The 18,730-nt window shown below is 34.5% G+C and overlaps 1 protein-coding gene across 3 annotated transcripts in view; it reads right to left on the reverse strand.

The window, feature by feature from the left end:
- Window positions 1-368: 368 nt before the first annotated feature.
- The window catches only part of LOC138696817 (uncharacterized), a 52,341-nt gene continuing 33,979 nt past the window's right edge, over window positions 369-18,730 (reverse strand). For all 3 annotated transcript variants that reach the window (XM_069822263.1, XM_069822254.1, XM_069822246.1), the window contains one exon: window positions 369-6,705. In XM_069822263.1, the coding sequence (XP_069678364.1) occupies window positions 5,247-6,527 (1,281 nt within the window). In that variant the 5' untranslated portion in view covers window positions 6,528-6,705 and the 3' untranslated portion in view covers window positions 369-5,246. The remainder of the gene's footprint in view (window positions 6,706-18,730) is intronic.

Consider the following 18,730-nt stretch of genomic DNA (forward strand, 5'->3'; position numbering starts at 1 on the left):
CTACAATAATCCTTCTCCACTCTTCTATATTTTGCCAATCTCCTTCTCCTAATATTTCTGTTGCGTTTCTTTACTAATTTCCTGCATCCATGTAACTCGTGTTCTTTCTAAGAATGTGTTCATGTCAGCCCGCATGTAATTTGCAGCCGTAAGACTTAGTCTAATAACAACATTGATGATGATGATGATGATGATAACAAGTCATCAGCAGTATTACTACTACTACTACTACTACTACTACTACTAGTAGTAGTAGTAGTAGTAGTAGTAGTAGTAGTAGTAGTAGTAGTAGTAGTAGGCCTAATATTGATATTTGCGGGACAGAAAGTAAAGAGTGTTGCTACTGACTACAGTAAAAACAGCATAAGTAACTTATAAAATTGATATTTATTTACAGTTTATACAGTTCATACATTTAAGATTTTTACATCTACAATGACACATAATAGACACATCATTAATCTCAATCTTAATATAGACCTACTGTATGCATAATTAAGGACTTAAGTTATTTTCCAGTATGCAATTAAATTTTAGTGAAATTGTATAAAAATGCAACTAGGTGTAACTATATACATCCTTAACTAACTTTATCATTGTTTAATGTATAATGTTGCGTCAAGATCAGTTTGATCAGTTCTTTGTTATTAATCGCAATCATGTATCCAGAATTACTAAAGAAAGTTGCTTAACTTGAGGAGAGAGGTACATCTTTATGGGTAAAAAAAGTCACTTCTTGATTTCTTTCTTTATAGAATGTGCTTTTCTCTTTCTTATGCTAGAAGAATTTCTTAAATATCTCTAATAATCTTCTTGCGCATGTCATTTTATCTGTCCCTTTAAATTTATTCTTTCTTGCTTGTTTCCCGCAACTTTAAATTGTACTTTGTTTCCCTCATAACTCAAAAGTTTTGAGATATCTTAATGAAAGTTTGCATGTTTGTGTGGTTTTGCTGTCTTAACATAAACTGGAATCTTAGGAGTAGAATTTATTCATTTTTATACGAGTGTAGGTCATAAAATGTTGAAATAATAGTGCACTGTAAAAATATTTCAAGAGGTACATGAAGCATTTTAATTTATGTTATTCTTACAGTTATTATAAACATTTAAAATCAAGAATCATTTAAACATTCCTAGATAGGAGGAAAATAACAAAGAAATACATCACCACTTCACAATTTTCAAACAAACTTCTGGAAATGATTTACTGTTAATTGAAACAGTTCTTCAAAAATATTTAAAATTGGAACTAAATATATTCGCAAGTATGATAAATGTTATTTCTCCAGGATTGAAAGACACTTAATTTATAAAATTGAAAAGATGTACCGTACCTCATCCTTAAGACTCAAGTAAAACAGGAAACCACATCCAGATTCAAGTTGTAACGCAATGGACAACTAGACATCGTGACACCGAAACTGCTTTAAGAACCAGGTGATAATCATGTAAAGATGACTACATATTTCATCACAGTATTATTTATCACCACATCAAAAATATATTTCTGCATGAAAATTTATTTAGATGCAATAGCGAGTGAGATTCCATTGTAGTTATATTTCCCTACCCTTTACACTCTCAGAGATTACTTCAAATCAATATTCAATATTTTTCTGTAACCTTCCTACTAAACTGACAGAGTAGAGATTTCTTTAGTCTGAGCCTGTACCTATTTACCTAACAACACAGCAATGGGCGCTTTCAGGATGATACGTCCATTGATGCCATGTCCATATCACACATGTCCATACATATTTATGTCCACTTTTATTTTTGTTCATTTTTCTTTATTTCCACATTTTTGGATCCATGTAACATTTGTCCACACATGTTTATGTCCACTTTTATTATAGTATTTCCTCTCGCAGAATGTGAAATGCATAATATGTGTATTCATTTATTTAGGCGGCGTTAAGATCTTAAGCCGCTCCACCAGGCAAACATTGTACAAAAACTGTGTAAGCACCATTATCATGTATTGAAATAAAATTCTTTTTAGCTTTCTGTTTCATTGTTTATTGAATCTATTGGTTGACAAAAACCCTCGTATAAGAAATGAAATTCGACAACTTACAACTAATATCTATTCCTTTTGTGCTATTGGCAATATTTAGGTTGTTTTTGATAGACATAGAGATAATATTTGCAGTGCTCGGGAAAAGTGACACAAGTCAGTTTCCACAAACCTTTTTTGATAATTTATTGACAACGTACGGAACATCTGCTCGCTTGGAAAAAAATACGTAAGTATTTCTCCCATTACAATAATTCATACAGAAAAAAATCAAATCGACATAAACCAGTGTAAGTTGTCAATAAATTATCAAAAAAGGTTTGTGGAAACTGACTTATGTCACTTTTCCCAAGCACTGCAGATATTAAGCTTGAAGTAATTGATTTAGTGTTACATATACATCGAAAGAATTTACATAAGAGGAACGCCTGCTCGAGGAACGAGAAGAGAAATGCCAGCAAGATACCCATCTGAAATGTGGAAAACTTATAAACAGGTTGTGACAGGACAACATCAAACAACTAACGTAGTTGAAAGATATCACAATCGCTTCCAAAAATACATCGTCACACACCAGATATCGATATGGAAATTCATGGAATTCATTAAGGAGAATCAAAAGAGTAACGAAATAATAATAATAATTACTATTATTATTATTATTATTATTATTATTATTATTATCCAAGTGGTTTGGGGGAATCGGAATTTGAGACATCCAATTAAACGATCGGACCTGAAAAATTTGGGACAGTGGAACAGAGTGTTCAGAATTACAACCATTAGTACAAGGAAGAGGGTAACTTCACTATTTACCTTAAGGGGTTAGGTACAGCTTACAGCAGTAAAATTTTGGAAATATTCAACATTTTTTCCTCCATTACTGTATCTTGTACAATAATGAAAATGAGTATGTGTAAAACATTGTCCTTCTGCTATATGAAAAAAAATATATTTTTATGATTAAAAAAAAGTTTTTTTTTCTTTCAAAATTCAGTTCACTGTGCAGTGATGAAGCGTTTCCCGCATAATTAAAAAATTATCCAACATTCTGTGATGAAATATTTTGTGTGTATTTATGCATGCCATATCTACAATATGATGCAAGATCACTTCTCTTCCTTTGATAGATTGTCTGGTAAAAAATAAATTCATTTTTAAAAATGGCAAATATCAGTATTTCCTTCTAACACAAAATAAAAAGAAATATTATTTATTAAGGAATGTAATTGAACGAGCATGATATTGTAAACATGAGTTTCAACAATAAAATAAAAGAGAAAGAACATGAAAAAGTTAACAGGTTTATGAGTTATGACGGAAACGCTTCATCACTGCACAATAAACTGGCATCATTTTGAATTTTGAAAAAAAAATATATGTATATAAATAGTGCTTTTTAAATCGTAAAAAATATTGATGAAAGAGTAAAAAAATATTGTTTTCATATAGCAGAAGGACAATGTTTTACACATAGGCCTACCAATTTCCATCATTGTACAAGATACAGTAATGGAGGGAAAGAATGTTTAATATTTCCAAAAATTTACTGCTGTAAGCTATGCCTAACCCCTTAAAGCTTTTAATTATCGTTTGAAACTATATGAAGATAAACAGAAGACGATAAGCAGCTAATTGATTATGTGAAGTGGACACAAAATTTTTACATGGACTTGTGTTGGACATTCATGCAGTGGACGGAAAAAGGTGGACTTTAAATTTGTGTTTTTGGACTAAAATAAATTGGACATTACAATAATTAACTGAACAAATACTTATGGTCATAATTTAAGAGAATTTACATAATGGGCATAAGAACATGGACATTAAAACTTGAATTTCGTGTCTGTGTTTCCAGTGGGCAAATAATAACGAAGATCTTAGGAAAACAATGAGTAAGTAATACCGAATCCTCAAAGTGGTTCGGGTGTAGCAGTTGCGTGGAACTTGTCTAGCATGTTGAACCCTGCGGATATGGGTGCTTATTCAAAAGTATACCCAAGCCTTTGTAACTATGCACTTTACAATTGTTGAGTTGGTAACCATTCGCAAGAAAAAAATAATTGAAGACCGGAACCAATCAGAACATAACATTTTCTATCTTCTGTTGCTGCTGCTACGCGTAGCGCTGCTGTGTTGTCAGTTTGCTACATTCTGTTTTACATGGTGTTACCACGTACGTAATTTGTTTCTTAATGTTATAAATAATTTGTAGCGCTGCTGTGAAATGTCGCAAAAAAAGTAGACGTTTGGAGGCGCGGACTGAAAATTCTGTGCGTAAAGGTGTAACATTATTACGCGTCGGAATTGGTGCGAATTACTCGTCAGCTGTTGTGCAGTAGCGATTGCGGCGAAGTCCCATATTACGTAAAACTGTCAGGTGCATAGCTACAACTGCATGGTAATAGTTGTATTAGAGCCACGGTACACTCCTGTAATTGTGGCCAAACTTTTTTAATATAAATATAAATAAATAACAGTACTACAGCATTGTCAATGAGACCCTCTTACACACCGTCTTTCGTAAGTCAGTGAAACATTTTTGAAATTCACCACAAATAAAACTAAGCAACGGATAATTGTAATTATTATACCGATAGAACGAGAAACTGTCCAAGTTTTGTTAGGAAAAAACCTGTATTGCATAGTTTCCGTGGTTTTCCGCTGTCCGGCTCATTTCAACAATGACGTACGAGGCTATCTCAACACAAATTTATCACAACGTTGGATAAGATGCTGTGGACAAGATGATGGCGCCTTAATGTGGTGGTCACCCAGGTCACCGGATTTAACACTTTGCGATTTTTCTTGCGGGGATTTGTGAAGGACATTGTTTTTGTACTACCACTACCCGCTAACCTCAAGGAATATCGCGGCTGTGGAACTGATCGATCGTGATATGATAACACGCGTGTGGGATGAAATGGATTATCAGCTAGATGTCTGCCTTATCAGCAAGAGTGGACACATTGAGCATTTAAGAGATATGTAAAAAAAAATTGAAAATTCACCTACTTTTCTGTGTAATACAATTTAGTATCCGTTGCGTAGTTTATTTGTGGTGAATTTATAAAATGTTTCATGGACTTGCGAAAGATCCATATAGCATACCTTTCTTTTAGTGATATGATTTGCAATACGTTTGTCATGATGCATAGCGTACCTAGTTTCTTTTCTTTAGTGACCCAGTGAAAAAAAAAAGAAAACATTCCATTCTGCAACATCTTCAAATCTCCGCCCTGTAATGAAGTAATTTTCCTTTGTCGTATGCGACTTTGGTAATGTTAGCATAACCATTCTCAAAAGTAACTTCATACGCACTGGTACGACCACATTCCAAGAAAAGGTACTCCAAACCGTCTTTCTTGCCGTATTTAAACACTTTAGTGATTTGGAACCCAACATCTTCAATCATGTACAAATGCCTGAGATTTACAAACCTACTCACAATATATTCATGTAAGTTATCATTACACATCCAAAATGTACGAAGACACTCGACACTTTCGAACTCTGGAATTTTAAACCTGGCGTAATCGTCGTAAGTTAACCCAGAGGTGAATCCGGTTTCTGAAGAGTACATCATCTGCAAGTGCAGACACTTCAGTGATTTGCACGTCAGACTAATAATAAACAAATCATTCATGTCAATATCATAAATCTCCAAATATGTGAGATTATTTCCACTCATTGCCAGAAGATCACCTACACCAGAGAATGCAAACCCTGTTACACTGAGCATTTTCAGGCGTTTTAATTTGCTCACTGGATACAAACTGTAATGTATTTTCGGATTACTTATCGAGAAATGTGTTAAATTTGGAAAAACGCAAACAATTGACTTCATAACTGAACTACTCACACGATCAACAGCGAGTTCTTTGATCCTGTGAGAAGTTGGATTAGGGTTCTGGTCCAAATTCGAGTTTCTGACTTTCGAAAATCCTGAGAGTAATTGCGACCACCCACCATCAGAGAGCGACGAACGCATTATCCGCAATGATTCCAGCTGTGGAAATGTGATGAGATATTTTACATGTTCATCAGCGCAGTGAACAATATCCAGCTTCTTGAGCCGCGTGCTTTGAAGTGAAAGTACTCGAAGTGCTTCAGGACTAAGGTGGCAACGTACTTCTTCTAAGTTTCTGGTTGCATCAATATTATTGTCCAGCGTGAAGATGTAATTAACAGATCTCAATGTCAACACTGTTAGATTCTTTATGTTAAGAATAATATCTCCAAAGAAAGGAAGACATTTATACAAGATATCTGTGATGACGGGGTGCTCTCTGCTCTTCCTGTAATGTATTTCAGTTGTTGAAGGATGCAGAGCTGATCGAACGGCCATACGAAACAATGAACAAAACCATGGAAAGTCTTTCTCTTTCGTGATTAGTCTACGATAAGTGGCAGCCATTCGGAGAAACAATTCTTCTGTTATTTCGTTGGCCAAGGGAGCAGGAATGTGCTTCTTAAGCTCAGCCTGACAGCTTTTCCATGTGTTCATTATTCGTATGTCGTAGTTGTAGTAGCAGCTGCAATAACTACTGCAGTTATGGTTGTCGCCACCACTGTCAAAGAGAGGTGGTAAGGCTAGCAGCTTCTCCACTTGGGCAGATATATGCTTTGCCCAGGCATCCAGTGCGAGGCTCTTGAGTGTCTGAGGCACCCCTAGCAGCTCCTTGCTGGAAAACAAAGGAAGACATTTTATATATAAATTATCATAAATACAAAATGATTCTAAATTACTGAGTTATATTGCGGACTACCACTATCTCCATCACGATGTCTCAGGTCAACGGTGCCAAAATAATACAGGTGACAGAAGACTCTAAGATGAAATTTTTGGGAAAGGCCACATATGATTAGCGTTGTCTTCAAAAATATTTAAGTACGACTTCCTGACATTTCCGAGGTGAAGTGCACCGAAGCGGTTATAGAAGTGGTGATGTCAGTCCTATCTAAGTACTTTCCACTTACTCCTAATGAAAACTTGGTATTCATTCTTATTAAAGGACTGAGACAACCCCAGGATCTTAGCATGGTCGGAAGGTTTAGGTCAATTGGAAAATCCGTGACCCCATCGGGAATCGAATCCGCCATCTTCGGCTTTGTAGCATAGTACCTTAACTACTAGATTACTGCGTATCACCATACTTAATTATGGAAGTATATGGTCTGGGGCGAATGCTCTAAAACGCGTACATTTTAGGGCGATTCAGACAGTACGTTTGGGGCTGAAAACATTACTGCAGTAAAGGATGTTAGGGGAAATTTAAAGAACATTTTTTTTCTCTCTGATTTTATTTTTCACTTTATGCACTTGGGACTGCCAAGACACAAGGTGTAAGCTTGGTATTATTACAAATGTGCTTCATAGAATATTTCTATTAATTTTTTTTTTTTCAATTTTAATGTAAAATTTAATTTGAAAGTGAATTCAAAATGTTAATTGGCTATATTTTCCCAACGTCTTATTTATTACAAACTACTACTTTTGAGTTTATTGCATGATATATTCTTCTAATGTTAATAGGTCGTCTCGTAAGTTAATACATTTTTTTTTTCAATTTTTTTAATGACTGTCTTTAGTTGGTCAATATGTTTTGTAAAGACGCTATGGTTATTCTTGCGTATTGTGTGTTTGTGACAATAGCCAGTTGTTAATACAAAGCATAGGCCTATAAAATGAAGGCGTTAAAATCTGAGATTGTAGTCTTTCTAAAGTATTACTGGAAACAAGCTCGTAAAGCTGCTACCGCGATTCGAAAATATGAGAGTTTAAGAGTGAAGGTGTCGTTAGTGAGCGATGGTACCAGCGCTTCAATAATTTGAGAAAGATAAATTGAACATTTACAACATCCTGGAAGACCTAAGGTATGAAACATTGAGAATATACGCAGAGTTTTGAAAGAAAGACCACAAAAAATAAAAAGTTGGAAGTCGTTGAAATGAGTATCACCGAATTATTCGCATCAAAAACCATAAACTTGTACGTCGCGGGATAACAAACCTCGCGAAAAGGTGGCGCAAGACCATAGAATCTAATGCTTTTACCTTGAATATTAGGTTAATTTCTTGTCATAACGCATTTAAACTATAATTTTGTTCCAAAACCGAAGTTACTTTTGAGACACTGTAGGTTCCTATTTATCATTTTTGTAATAATTCCTTCTTTGAACATTATATAAGTTTTCGGAGATGAGATTTAATTCAATTTTGTCTCTATATGTATGGATAAGAACATCGATAACATTACGTATGTTGGAAATAAGTACTATAACAAACTATAAAGAACAAAATTACTTTTCCGAACAGTACTAAGAAACTTCATCTCTCCGTTTTCAGCTCACAACGATGATTATTCAGTGTGAATCCATCATACACAAGAGACAATAGCACGTTTGGTGAACATCATGTGAACTATTTCCTTATCAATACCACAATACACAGGCATACTGTTGGCAATGTGGAAACAGCAGACACATTAATCAAAAGTAACCATTAACCGCTGAGCTTTATAAAGAGTGGAAGTGAAATAACCCTGCAGATAGAAAGGGACGACAGGGTAGGCCTACACTTAAATGATTAGAAAACCTTATTACTTTTTGTGATTAAATGCATGGTTAACTAGAAAATTAAGTTGGAAGTTTCAGCATTCTGGCAACATCGCCGCTAACACACCTCTCTTCCTTCTTTCCGTAATACAAATGTAATATATCAACGAACTCAGGTCCGTCTCCCTAGCTCAGGCGTGTTAAAATGAACCATATATGACATTTGTCATAACCGTGGTTAATCTTCTCTACAGTGGGCAGATGAGTGACAGTTCAGCTGTGAGTTCAATTGCTCGAAGTTAAGTTGTTGTCTCTTGTCATATTAAACATATTAAAAGCATAGGTTGCATTTTTTGTTTTTATTTTGCTATTGATTGAGTTTACTTTTTTTAAGGTGTATCATTGTTGTAATGTTACAATAACGTTTTCTAGTGGAAGCAAAAATTACAACTGCGATAAATTTGTGAATACCGAAAGATTTTTTAAATACAATTAAGTATTGTACAATACTTACGAAGTAGGCCTAAACATTTTTTGTGCAATATTTAAGTGTGAGATAATTCAATTTCAGTGATTTCAAAAATCGAATGTTTACAAACCTGTTTTCCATACTTCAGAATATAAAAATAGCAATAGTTTAGAATGTACCATCATTTTCCATAACTATTGCCCTAGAACACAACTATGGTCCACGATACAACTATTTAAAGAACGTTATAGAAGTAACATAGATCGTTCTTGAAACTACAGTACAGCAAAAATGTAGATAAACGAGGTACTACGTTATGGAGTACAAAATTTGAATGGACCATAGTTGTGTTCCAGGACCATAATTATGGGAAATGACGGTACCTATTATTTATTATGCGATGGGGAAAATAGTATATTATGTAATAATTAACTAATTAAATATTTTTCAATAAGTCTGTTTAATATTATAGTTTCGGAGTAAACTGCTTGTATGAATCTATTTCAATACGAAAATATTGTACACAGAGTTCTGGATTTTACGTAGGCCTATAGTATAATAAATTATCATTTAACGTAAGAACGTTGTAACATTTGTATGTATTCTAAGGTTTTAGTTCGTAGTAGATTTTTATAGGAAACAGCTGCTACAATTGTCACGCGAGCCAGAACCCTCTCGTAGTGGCGAGTGACCTTGACAAGACTGCCCTTAGTGAACCTCTCCCTCACTGGCAATGTTGCACTCTGTTCGCATCATTCAGTGGCTTAAAATTAGTGGTTTTTAAATTAAACTTACACGAAAACAGTCCACGCTATGTAGATACTCCACAGGAATAAACGATTTTTTATTATATTTTCTATCGATATGGACAAAAATTACTATCCTATTCGCAATAGTTACTGAATAAACGGTGTTAAACATTTGAGATAAAATATTTTTTCTGAGAAAACTATGGCAATACGGTTTCACACTTTATTGTTACTTACAACATCAGCTATTCACTCTGAAAATCTGCACTTCCAACCTGTATAATCGACCCAAACAACCTATCAAGAACCGTCCCCTCATCGGTCTGTCTCTGTGAAGTGCAGACGTGTTCATTACCATCTCTTATCATTCATTATTCATTTATATTTTTTAAATAGTTAAGTCACCTGTGGGTGCGGTACTTCCAGGCCGGCAGGCGGCCGACAGAGTAACATTGAACTATACTTTAACGGTATTTTAGTATAGTGATCGGTGATGAAATAGGAAAGCAGCTACTCCCTTATTTCCTGACTTAGTTGCCTCATGAATAATGCCTTTTTTGGTGTCACTTATGAGGTTCAAACCTGTCAGTTAGCCAAACAACAGCAAACATTGTTAAACATATTGTAGAATATTCACAATGTTAAATCCTTAACAAATCTATAGGTACTAATAATAAATCTGTAGCCAAAATTTTTCTGGCAATTTTCGATTTTCCAAAAATAATTGGTGTTAACATGTATAATTAGCCATCCTGAAACCGAAAATCGCTTTTTTTTTTTTTTTTTTTTTTTTTTTCACGCGATAATGGCTGAACCGATTTATATGAAAATCGGAATTTAAATTAAGATCGTTGTAACTTAGATTTTAGGCTATATGGCATTCAAAATACTTTATTTAAAAGGGGGGTTATAAGGGGGCTTGAATTAAATCGAAATATCTCCCTATTCATTTTCATGAAAAATGTTACATAACAAAAGTTTCTTTAAAAATAAGTTCCGATAAGTTTTATTCTGTACAAAAGTTTGATAGGACTGATATTTAAAGAGATAAATGAGTTTTAAAATTACAATAACAACGCCATCTAAGGCGCTGTACTGAAATAAAAACAAATGACTTCGTCTATAAGGGGCCTTGGACAACAACAATCGAAAGCTATTAAACATAGCCTGAGAGAATGTTTCTGTGTTTGTATGAAGTAATATTGGAAGCTAATTAATTGCTTAATTATTATTTCACCATTGGAAAGTGTAGTTTCTCTAGATGGACATAATTCTATAATGTTATTACAGTAACTTCTGAAACATATGACAAGTAATATAAAGTATACACATTAAAACTAAAACGTATGTCAATCTTCATTAAACAATGGTTGCATATAATAACAAATAAGAAACATGTTAAAGGAATTGTCATTGCACCAAATGATTGCTGTCTGGACCAAAATGACCGGATTTTAATTATTTAAATACAATTTAAATTAAGTAACATATTAAACGATTTATCCTTCTGTCAAACACGAATGTTCCCTGGATCAAACGTCCTATTTTAATTATGTAATTACTTTATATTTATTTCTAACGGGTGCAGCGGAGCGCACGGATACGGCTAGTATTATAATAAATTGCAACACTTCCATCTTCCGATAATCTCTAAGCAACATTTGCATAATTGTTTCAATTATCTATTGTTGAAGTTTACGGGACGAAAAGAATATAGAGAGAAAATAAGCACGGATGTAATTGAATATTAGTGTTGGAAGTACACTAAATTTCGTCATTTTGATTGTGACAGTCTCTAAAAAATAAGAAATTCAAAAGAATTGCTTGGAATACAATCTTTTTAAATAGTTTATTTTACGACGCTTTATCAACTGCTGTGGTTATCTAGCATCTGACGATGTTGCAGGAATGCTGAAACTTCAAACTTAATTTTCTAATTAACCGTGCATTTAATCACAAAACGTAATATAGGTATCCTATTCATTTACGAGTACCCCATCCTCCCTTCAATCTGCAAGGTTATCTCACTTCCGCCCTATCCTGGGACATCTTTCGGACAATTTTAGAGTGAATATTATTCCATTTATGCCTGCGCCAGGGGCATGATTTTGCTTTTGGTGTTCATATATTTTGCACTTTCATCGTTAGCTCCTTAGGTCTATATTTCAAAATCTTTTCTGCCCCCCTAATGTTGATGTCTAATGAGATTGCGATATTTACAATTAACTGGGTGAACTACTCTCTGCCAAGACTTACTCGCTTCGTGCAATGGCTTGAATTTAAAGGTTTTTAAAATTAAATTAACACGAAAACCAATCACGCTAATGAAATACACCACAGGAATAAATTATTCTTTATTTGATTTCCTATCGATATCGACAAAAATCACGGTCGTATTCGCAATAGTTACCAAATAAGAGATTGTTAAACATTTGGGGGGGGGGCATTTTTTTTTCTAAAAAAAAACACTTTCCACCAATATTTTATAGTCTTTTGTTACATAAACATGAGCTATTCGCTCTGAAAATCTACAAGGCTATTTCACTTCCACTCTGTATTATGAACTGCGCATATACTACGAAAATATCTAATATAAAGTTTATCGTATGTAGCCTATATAGGATTGTCAGATACAGGTTTCAACCCAAAGGAACACCCAAGAAACTCAAGAGAAAGCTAGATCTTAGCTCTAAATTCATTGAAATTATTATTCCAGTTAATGTGTATTAAATAACAACAATAACAACAATAATAATAATAATAATAATAATAATAATAATAATAATTGTATATAGTGTTATTATTCAGAGGAAAAATTTCTCGTGATGACAGATAGGCTACATCAGCGTTTCTCAAACTATGGTCCGCGGACCACCTGTGGTCCTCGAGTTCTGCCTTTATGGTCCTTCAAAAAAGACGAGAAAAAATAAAATTCAAACGAATTGTGTATCACGCTATAGCTGAAAATCTCAGAGTTTGGAAATGACACATAGCAATCACCTTTCACTTTTTCTCTCAGTACTAATATTTTATGAAATTTCTTACCCCGCCCGTCTACCCACTTCCCACTCTACTCTCACCAACAAAAGAAGGATTTAAAGCACTATAAACGTGGCGTTTCTCGCCATCTTTTCCCTGCATATCTGGTGCCGAGCCTGTAATCCAGCCAGGGACTACCCGAATTCATAACAGAGGACCAAAGTACCGAACCTTTTCTGTACTGATGACTTTCTTAATAGTTTTGCCGACACCCAGTATGCACATTGAAATGGGCACTCTCTGTATGTCGTACACCAATAATAGAACGTGCCAAATTGCATCTTTACTTGTTAAAAATCGGACATGTTTCTCCATTAATTTTTTTTATTTGTTTTCCAGGTGACGATATAAGAAATTTTAGACTACGCCTATTTTAAAATCCGATAGGTTTACTTTCTACACTTGCGTAATTCGTTTCTAAGTGCCGTTTCAATTTTGCGGGTTTCATACACTCGTTTGCAAGCACTTCGTAACAAACAAAGAACCGAGGTTTTGGTTCAGTCTCATTGCCACATCAGTTAAATCCAAGTTCCAAATAACTCTTGTCATATTTACGATAATATTTTTTCTTTGAACAGCTACCACTAGGACTAGATAGGCCTATATTTTTAATGGCACTATAATTAATATATTTCTCCACAAACAGCTTCTGAACTATTAGCACTGCCTAAAATGAAGGTATCATCATGTTCCTTTCTTTTCAAAGATCCGGATCGAAGCCAGTTTTCCATTATTTATAATGGGCACTATTTAACAGAGACATGGACAACTACTAGCGTGTATCACATAAGAAGGATTACAAACAACTAGGCCTAACTGCTAGCAAGCAAGCGATTAATCAACAATGCACAGAATTTGTTATAAGTTACTTGTGACTGACTACAAAAAAATTTAATTACAAAAGTATTATAATTAATTAATTCTATTTTAAAATATAAGTATAAATATGCTACAAAAATTATAAATTTGCTTTCGAAGGGAACAAGAGTAAGGTGGTCCGCGGAACTGTTCTGACTTAAAAAAGTGGTCCTCACTTCAAAAAAGTTTGAGAAACGCTGGGCTACATCCTTGCATTACATCATCATTTCCACTAAAATTTGTCATAAGTTCATATTAAAAGACAGGTCTACATATTTAGAAAATAGTAAATTGAATCATGTAATACATTACGTACTGTTCTTATATTATTATGAATGAATACTCCATGCTTACATACAATGATTACACAAGCAGAGAGACAACACAGCGAAGACACCAATGTGGAAATATACAAGTACTTAATAGTCCGTAGTACATCTACAATTCGGAAACTGTGATTGATAAGCACGCATAATATAAACAGGAACTTTGTCATGTTTACCGATTAGATATATTTCACATAATAAAACTATGTCTTACTACGTATTAATAAATGAACTTAAGGCAGATTAACCTGCTATGCCGTGAACAGGCTACATTCTTGATTAACAACACTATTACTCCGAAGAGATATGATAGCGATTCAATCAGTGAAGATACTAGAGGAGATTATTAAAATTTTACAAAAAAAAAAAAAATACTGAATAGGTATAACGCAGGCATTAATCCAAAATTGCACATCAAGGATAAAACATATTGCCATAGTGAAACAATACCTTACTGCTAGGATGGGTTATTGCTTGAGAGAATTAATTAGAATATTTTAAATTCTTCTTTCCTTTCCCATGCAGTAGAGATCGTATTTATCAATAACTACTGTACCACCACCACCACCACCACCACCACCACATCTCTGCGAAAATTTATTCACCATTATTGTTTTTTTAATAAAGAATTTTACACTACAAACGCGTAAACCAGCCAAGTTCAAACGTAACTCGTACGTGTTGGTAATATTTGAGCTATGAGCACCCGCACCTCCTTGACTTGAGGGAAAAGGACTTGCCAGCTGTCCGTCCCTTACTATTCAATTAGTTCATACGCAGTGGCGGCGGCCTTGTGAGTTATTGTAATTTGCAATGGCTTATCCAAAGACGTCCAGATATTATTCCAGGAATCATGGGAATTGCAATATGTTTTGTGTCAAAGAGAACGGATAATTTTCCTATATTTTTCCGATAGGCCTATAACTTCCTGAGCAAGCGAAAATAAATATCATTCTTCTTCTGATTCTACACATTGAAAAACTAATAAAGTGTGCTGATTTAGAGTTCAGGATAAAAAGAAAATTTTCACCTCTGAAATTCAGTTAATGTTGAGCGGTCATTTTCTGTTTATAAAGACATTCTGCATTCAAAGAGACAGAATCATATTGAAACATACTGAAAAGTTGAATGTGATAAAATACAACACTTTCCGTATGTTGTGTGTGTGCTATGTATATCCATGAATGTGCTGAAGTGTGTTTTCAATTAAAATAGCACCCTTTTGAGGGAGCAATATAGTCCTTTTTGAAGTCATTTTTTTGACTATATCAAATACAAACTTTCCTTATGTTGCGAAAAGATAAATGTAAGATTGTGTGTGTCATGTAGCCTATATCCATGAATGTGCTGAATTGTGTTTTGTGGAGTAATATAGTCCTTTTTCAAGTCCTTTTTTCGGCTATAACTTTTCCTTTTTTGTCCTTTTTTGATGAAAAATTTTCCCTTTAAAATTCGGTCTCTAGTAATGGCAATCTTCGGCTCTACATACATTTGCCGGTATGGCATAGTTGCGCCCCGAAGAAGTCAGGTAGCAGAATGGACATGGCATAGTTGCGCCCCGATGGGCATAGTACACACGAAAGTGATTGTCATAAAACAAATAAATTAGGCATACTTAAAAATATTATAGATGTAGCTGCACTGAAATCAGGTAGCGTATGATTGCTATTTAAAATAACACTTTTTATCGATCATACACAATGAACTGTATTTTTTTTTTGTACACCGATATCTTAACCCTACGGTTCAGGGATTCGCAAATCGAAACTTAGAACCATTGTGAATTATTAACTCTTTACCCTTTCCACTAAACTTAAAATTCATTTTAAATTAACCTTACTATACGCCACAGACTGTGTGAAAATCACCAATAAAATGTCAAGATTGCTAAGGCTCCATATTCCAACGACTCACTCATTTGAATATGTCAGTTAATAAAGTACTGCCAACTTCATGGTGTTCACTTTAACGGTATCGATAATATTAAATCGAATAAGAAATCAATAAGATTGGTTGATTACGAGGCTCGAGTTCCCCTAATGTCTTTTTCTCTACCTATTTCATCGGGACGCAACTATGCCATGCTTCTTTCCTCTACCTGATGGGAACGGGGCGCAACTATGCCCACAAAACAGGGACCCTTTTTTATCTGCTGCATCTTACCTGACCGTGGGGCGCAACTACGCCCTGCCCACATTTGCAAGCAAATCTTTTCTAAAAATGAATTACATTAGGCCTAACAACTAGTATCGAAATAAGATATGCGACGATCACTTCGTATACCTTTTAAGACTTCATACGTCATCATTTGTGCCAAATATAAACTTGTTAATACTAGGAGTTGCCAGGAAAATCACTAAGAGAAATGTGAAGTACGAACGGCACGAAATGTACTAGTACAATGTTCAGCGTTCATATTGAGATACTTGCATTAAATTTCGTTAAAGAATATCATGATGGATTCAAGTCACCACTGAAACTCAGCAGACATAACCCGTGTTTGTAAACACAGAGTACACGATCAGAACAGAACGTCGCAGCTGGTGGAAAGAGGTAAACCCACCCTTCCCTCTTCCAACTGCGGTTGCGCATCCCTGATCTAGCAGCACCTACTCCAGTATTAAAAAGGATTTCCCGCTTTACTCTAGGATCAAATTCGCTCTTCGGCTCTTGAAAATATATATAAAAAAATCGTGAACCTAACGCACCAGCAGAGGACATACGAATTTGGATAGCATAAGAATATGTTGTAGATGCTATGGATTGGATTACTGCAAAGCGTGTTTTTTTTTCACCTTGATGAGAGAGTGTCCCGCCAGAAGTCATTTGATATTGAAAGCGAGATTTATCTGAGTTAAACATACTATCGAAACTGTAATGCTTTTCATCAGTGATTTTGTTAACATCTTTTACGAATTATTGGCTTTGTCAATAAGTTCGGATTCATTTTCAATTTCTTGACGAGAAATAAATTTAGTAATTTTGCTTGTGATGATATGACGAATTTTCTTAAATCGATAAATGAATACTTGGGAGACAGCAAGGGATTAAATGTGTGTGTGTGTTTTTTTTTTTTTTTGCGAATATCAATGCCCACTATTTTAGATTATAATCATGCACCGGAAGTTCTCGTTGGCGCGAAGTTTAAAATGCATCCATCATTTCTTTTTTTATAGTTTACAACACATGATGTTTAGGAGGCTTTTTCAAAAAATCTACTGCCTTATATACAAAACCAGTGTGCATCTTAATTTTTCTTATATGATAATATATGTTTGTTAGTTCATTTTTTTCTGGTCAGTGTTTCTAAGTGATCTTTAATTTTTATATATTTATTGATTAAATCATCGGTTAAAGTGATTCTGTGTCATAACTGGAGATGACATTTCATAGTCACTTGTTGATGAAGGTGTGTGTGTGTGTGTGTGTGTGTGTGTGTCATCGAGATTCACAAGTTCATCACTGTTTCCACTGTCAGATGCACTATCCATACCTATATAATAAGTCATACATTACAACCGCACCTATATATTGATATTGGTAATCCTGCATTTTAACGTCTCAAATTACCTAGGCGACATATCACCCAGGAAGCACTACATAACACACTACCACTGCAAACTGTGTGGGAACAAACGATTTTATTCGCAAATTGTTAAGAAATTGTTTACAAAACACGATAAAAATAATTTGTTTTAGTGATATGTGGCTACGAAAAAAGGAAGAACCTTCTCGGATACTTTTTTCTGTGCCGCAGACCTGTAGTTCCACCTCTTACCATCCATCCCTTTCCCGTAATTAACAATAGTGCAAGGTTGATCACAAATAGAACACTGCACTCTATTTCTTACCAGACGTCTGCGGGCCAACCATCTCATAGTGAATTCCACATCTTGAAACTCTCGCCCGAAAGTCGACAAACTCCATTATCTTGTAAAATTGCCGCAGCATCCAATAACCTCTCATCTTCTACGCTAAACGTTCTGCTTTTCGGCTTACTACTTTCATAAACTGAATACTACATACACTACAGTTAACTGTAGCGACAATGCCTTTTGGATCACTTATTGCATTTTTACTGTCGAGAACTACAGATAATTTGGGACGCTATAATACAGGATTACCTTAATTCAGGAAGAGGAAAAGGAATTGGTTGAGTCACTGGCTGAGAAGAAACTGCTTACTGAAGGATGCACTGAAAGGAATTGTGAACGGGAGAAGAGTTCGAGGCAGAAGAAGATATCAGATGATAGACGAAATTAAGGTATATGGATCATATGAGGAGACAAAGAGGAAGACAGAAAATATGAAAGATTGGAGAAAGATGGGTTTGCAGTGAAAGACCTTCCCTTAGGCGGAAAACTATGCATCAGTGGCGTATACTGGTTAAAGGGTTTGGGCTACCGCTGACCCTATTATTACACAAAATATATCTAACAATTACTTTAATTTTAATTACTATGGTAAAACTAATAATACAAAATTATTACATTATGTTATATTATAAACTTTTTCTCTTGTAATTTCCTTGGGCTACCGCCGGTAGCCCGCAAAATATGCCCCTGCTATTATTGGGTTAATAGATCTCACTTTTAGAAACTAAAATAGTGAAAATAAAAGCAAATAATCTCAAATACCCAAATTAGGACCGCGCACAAACATAATAATAATAATAATAATAATAATAATAATAATAATAATAATAATAATAA

The sequence above is a fragment of the Periplaneta americana genome, chromosome 1 (genome assembly GCF_040183065.1).
Source record: "Periplaneta americana isolate PAMFEO1 chromosome 1, P.americana_PAMFEO1_priV1, whole genome shotgun sequence".
Taxonomy (NCBI): Eukaryota; Metazoa; Arthropoda; class Insecta; order Blattodea; family Blattidae; genus Periplaneta; species Periplaneta americana.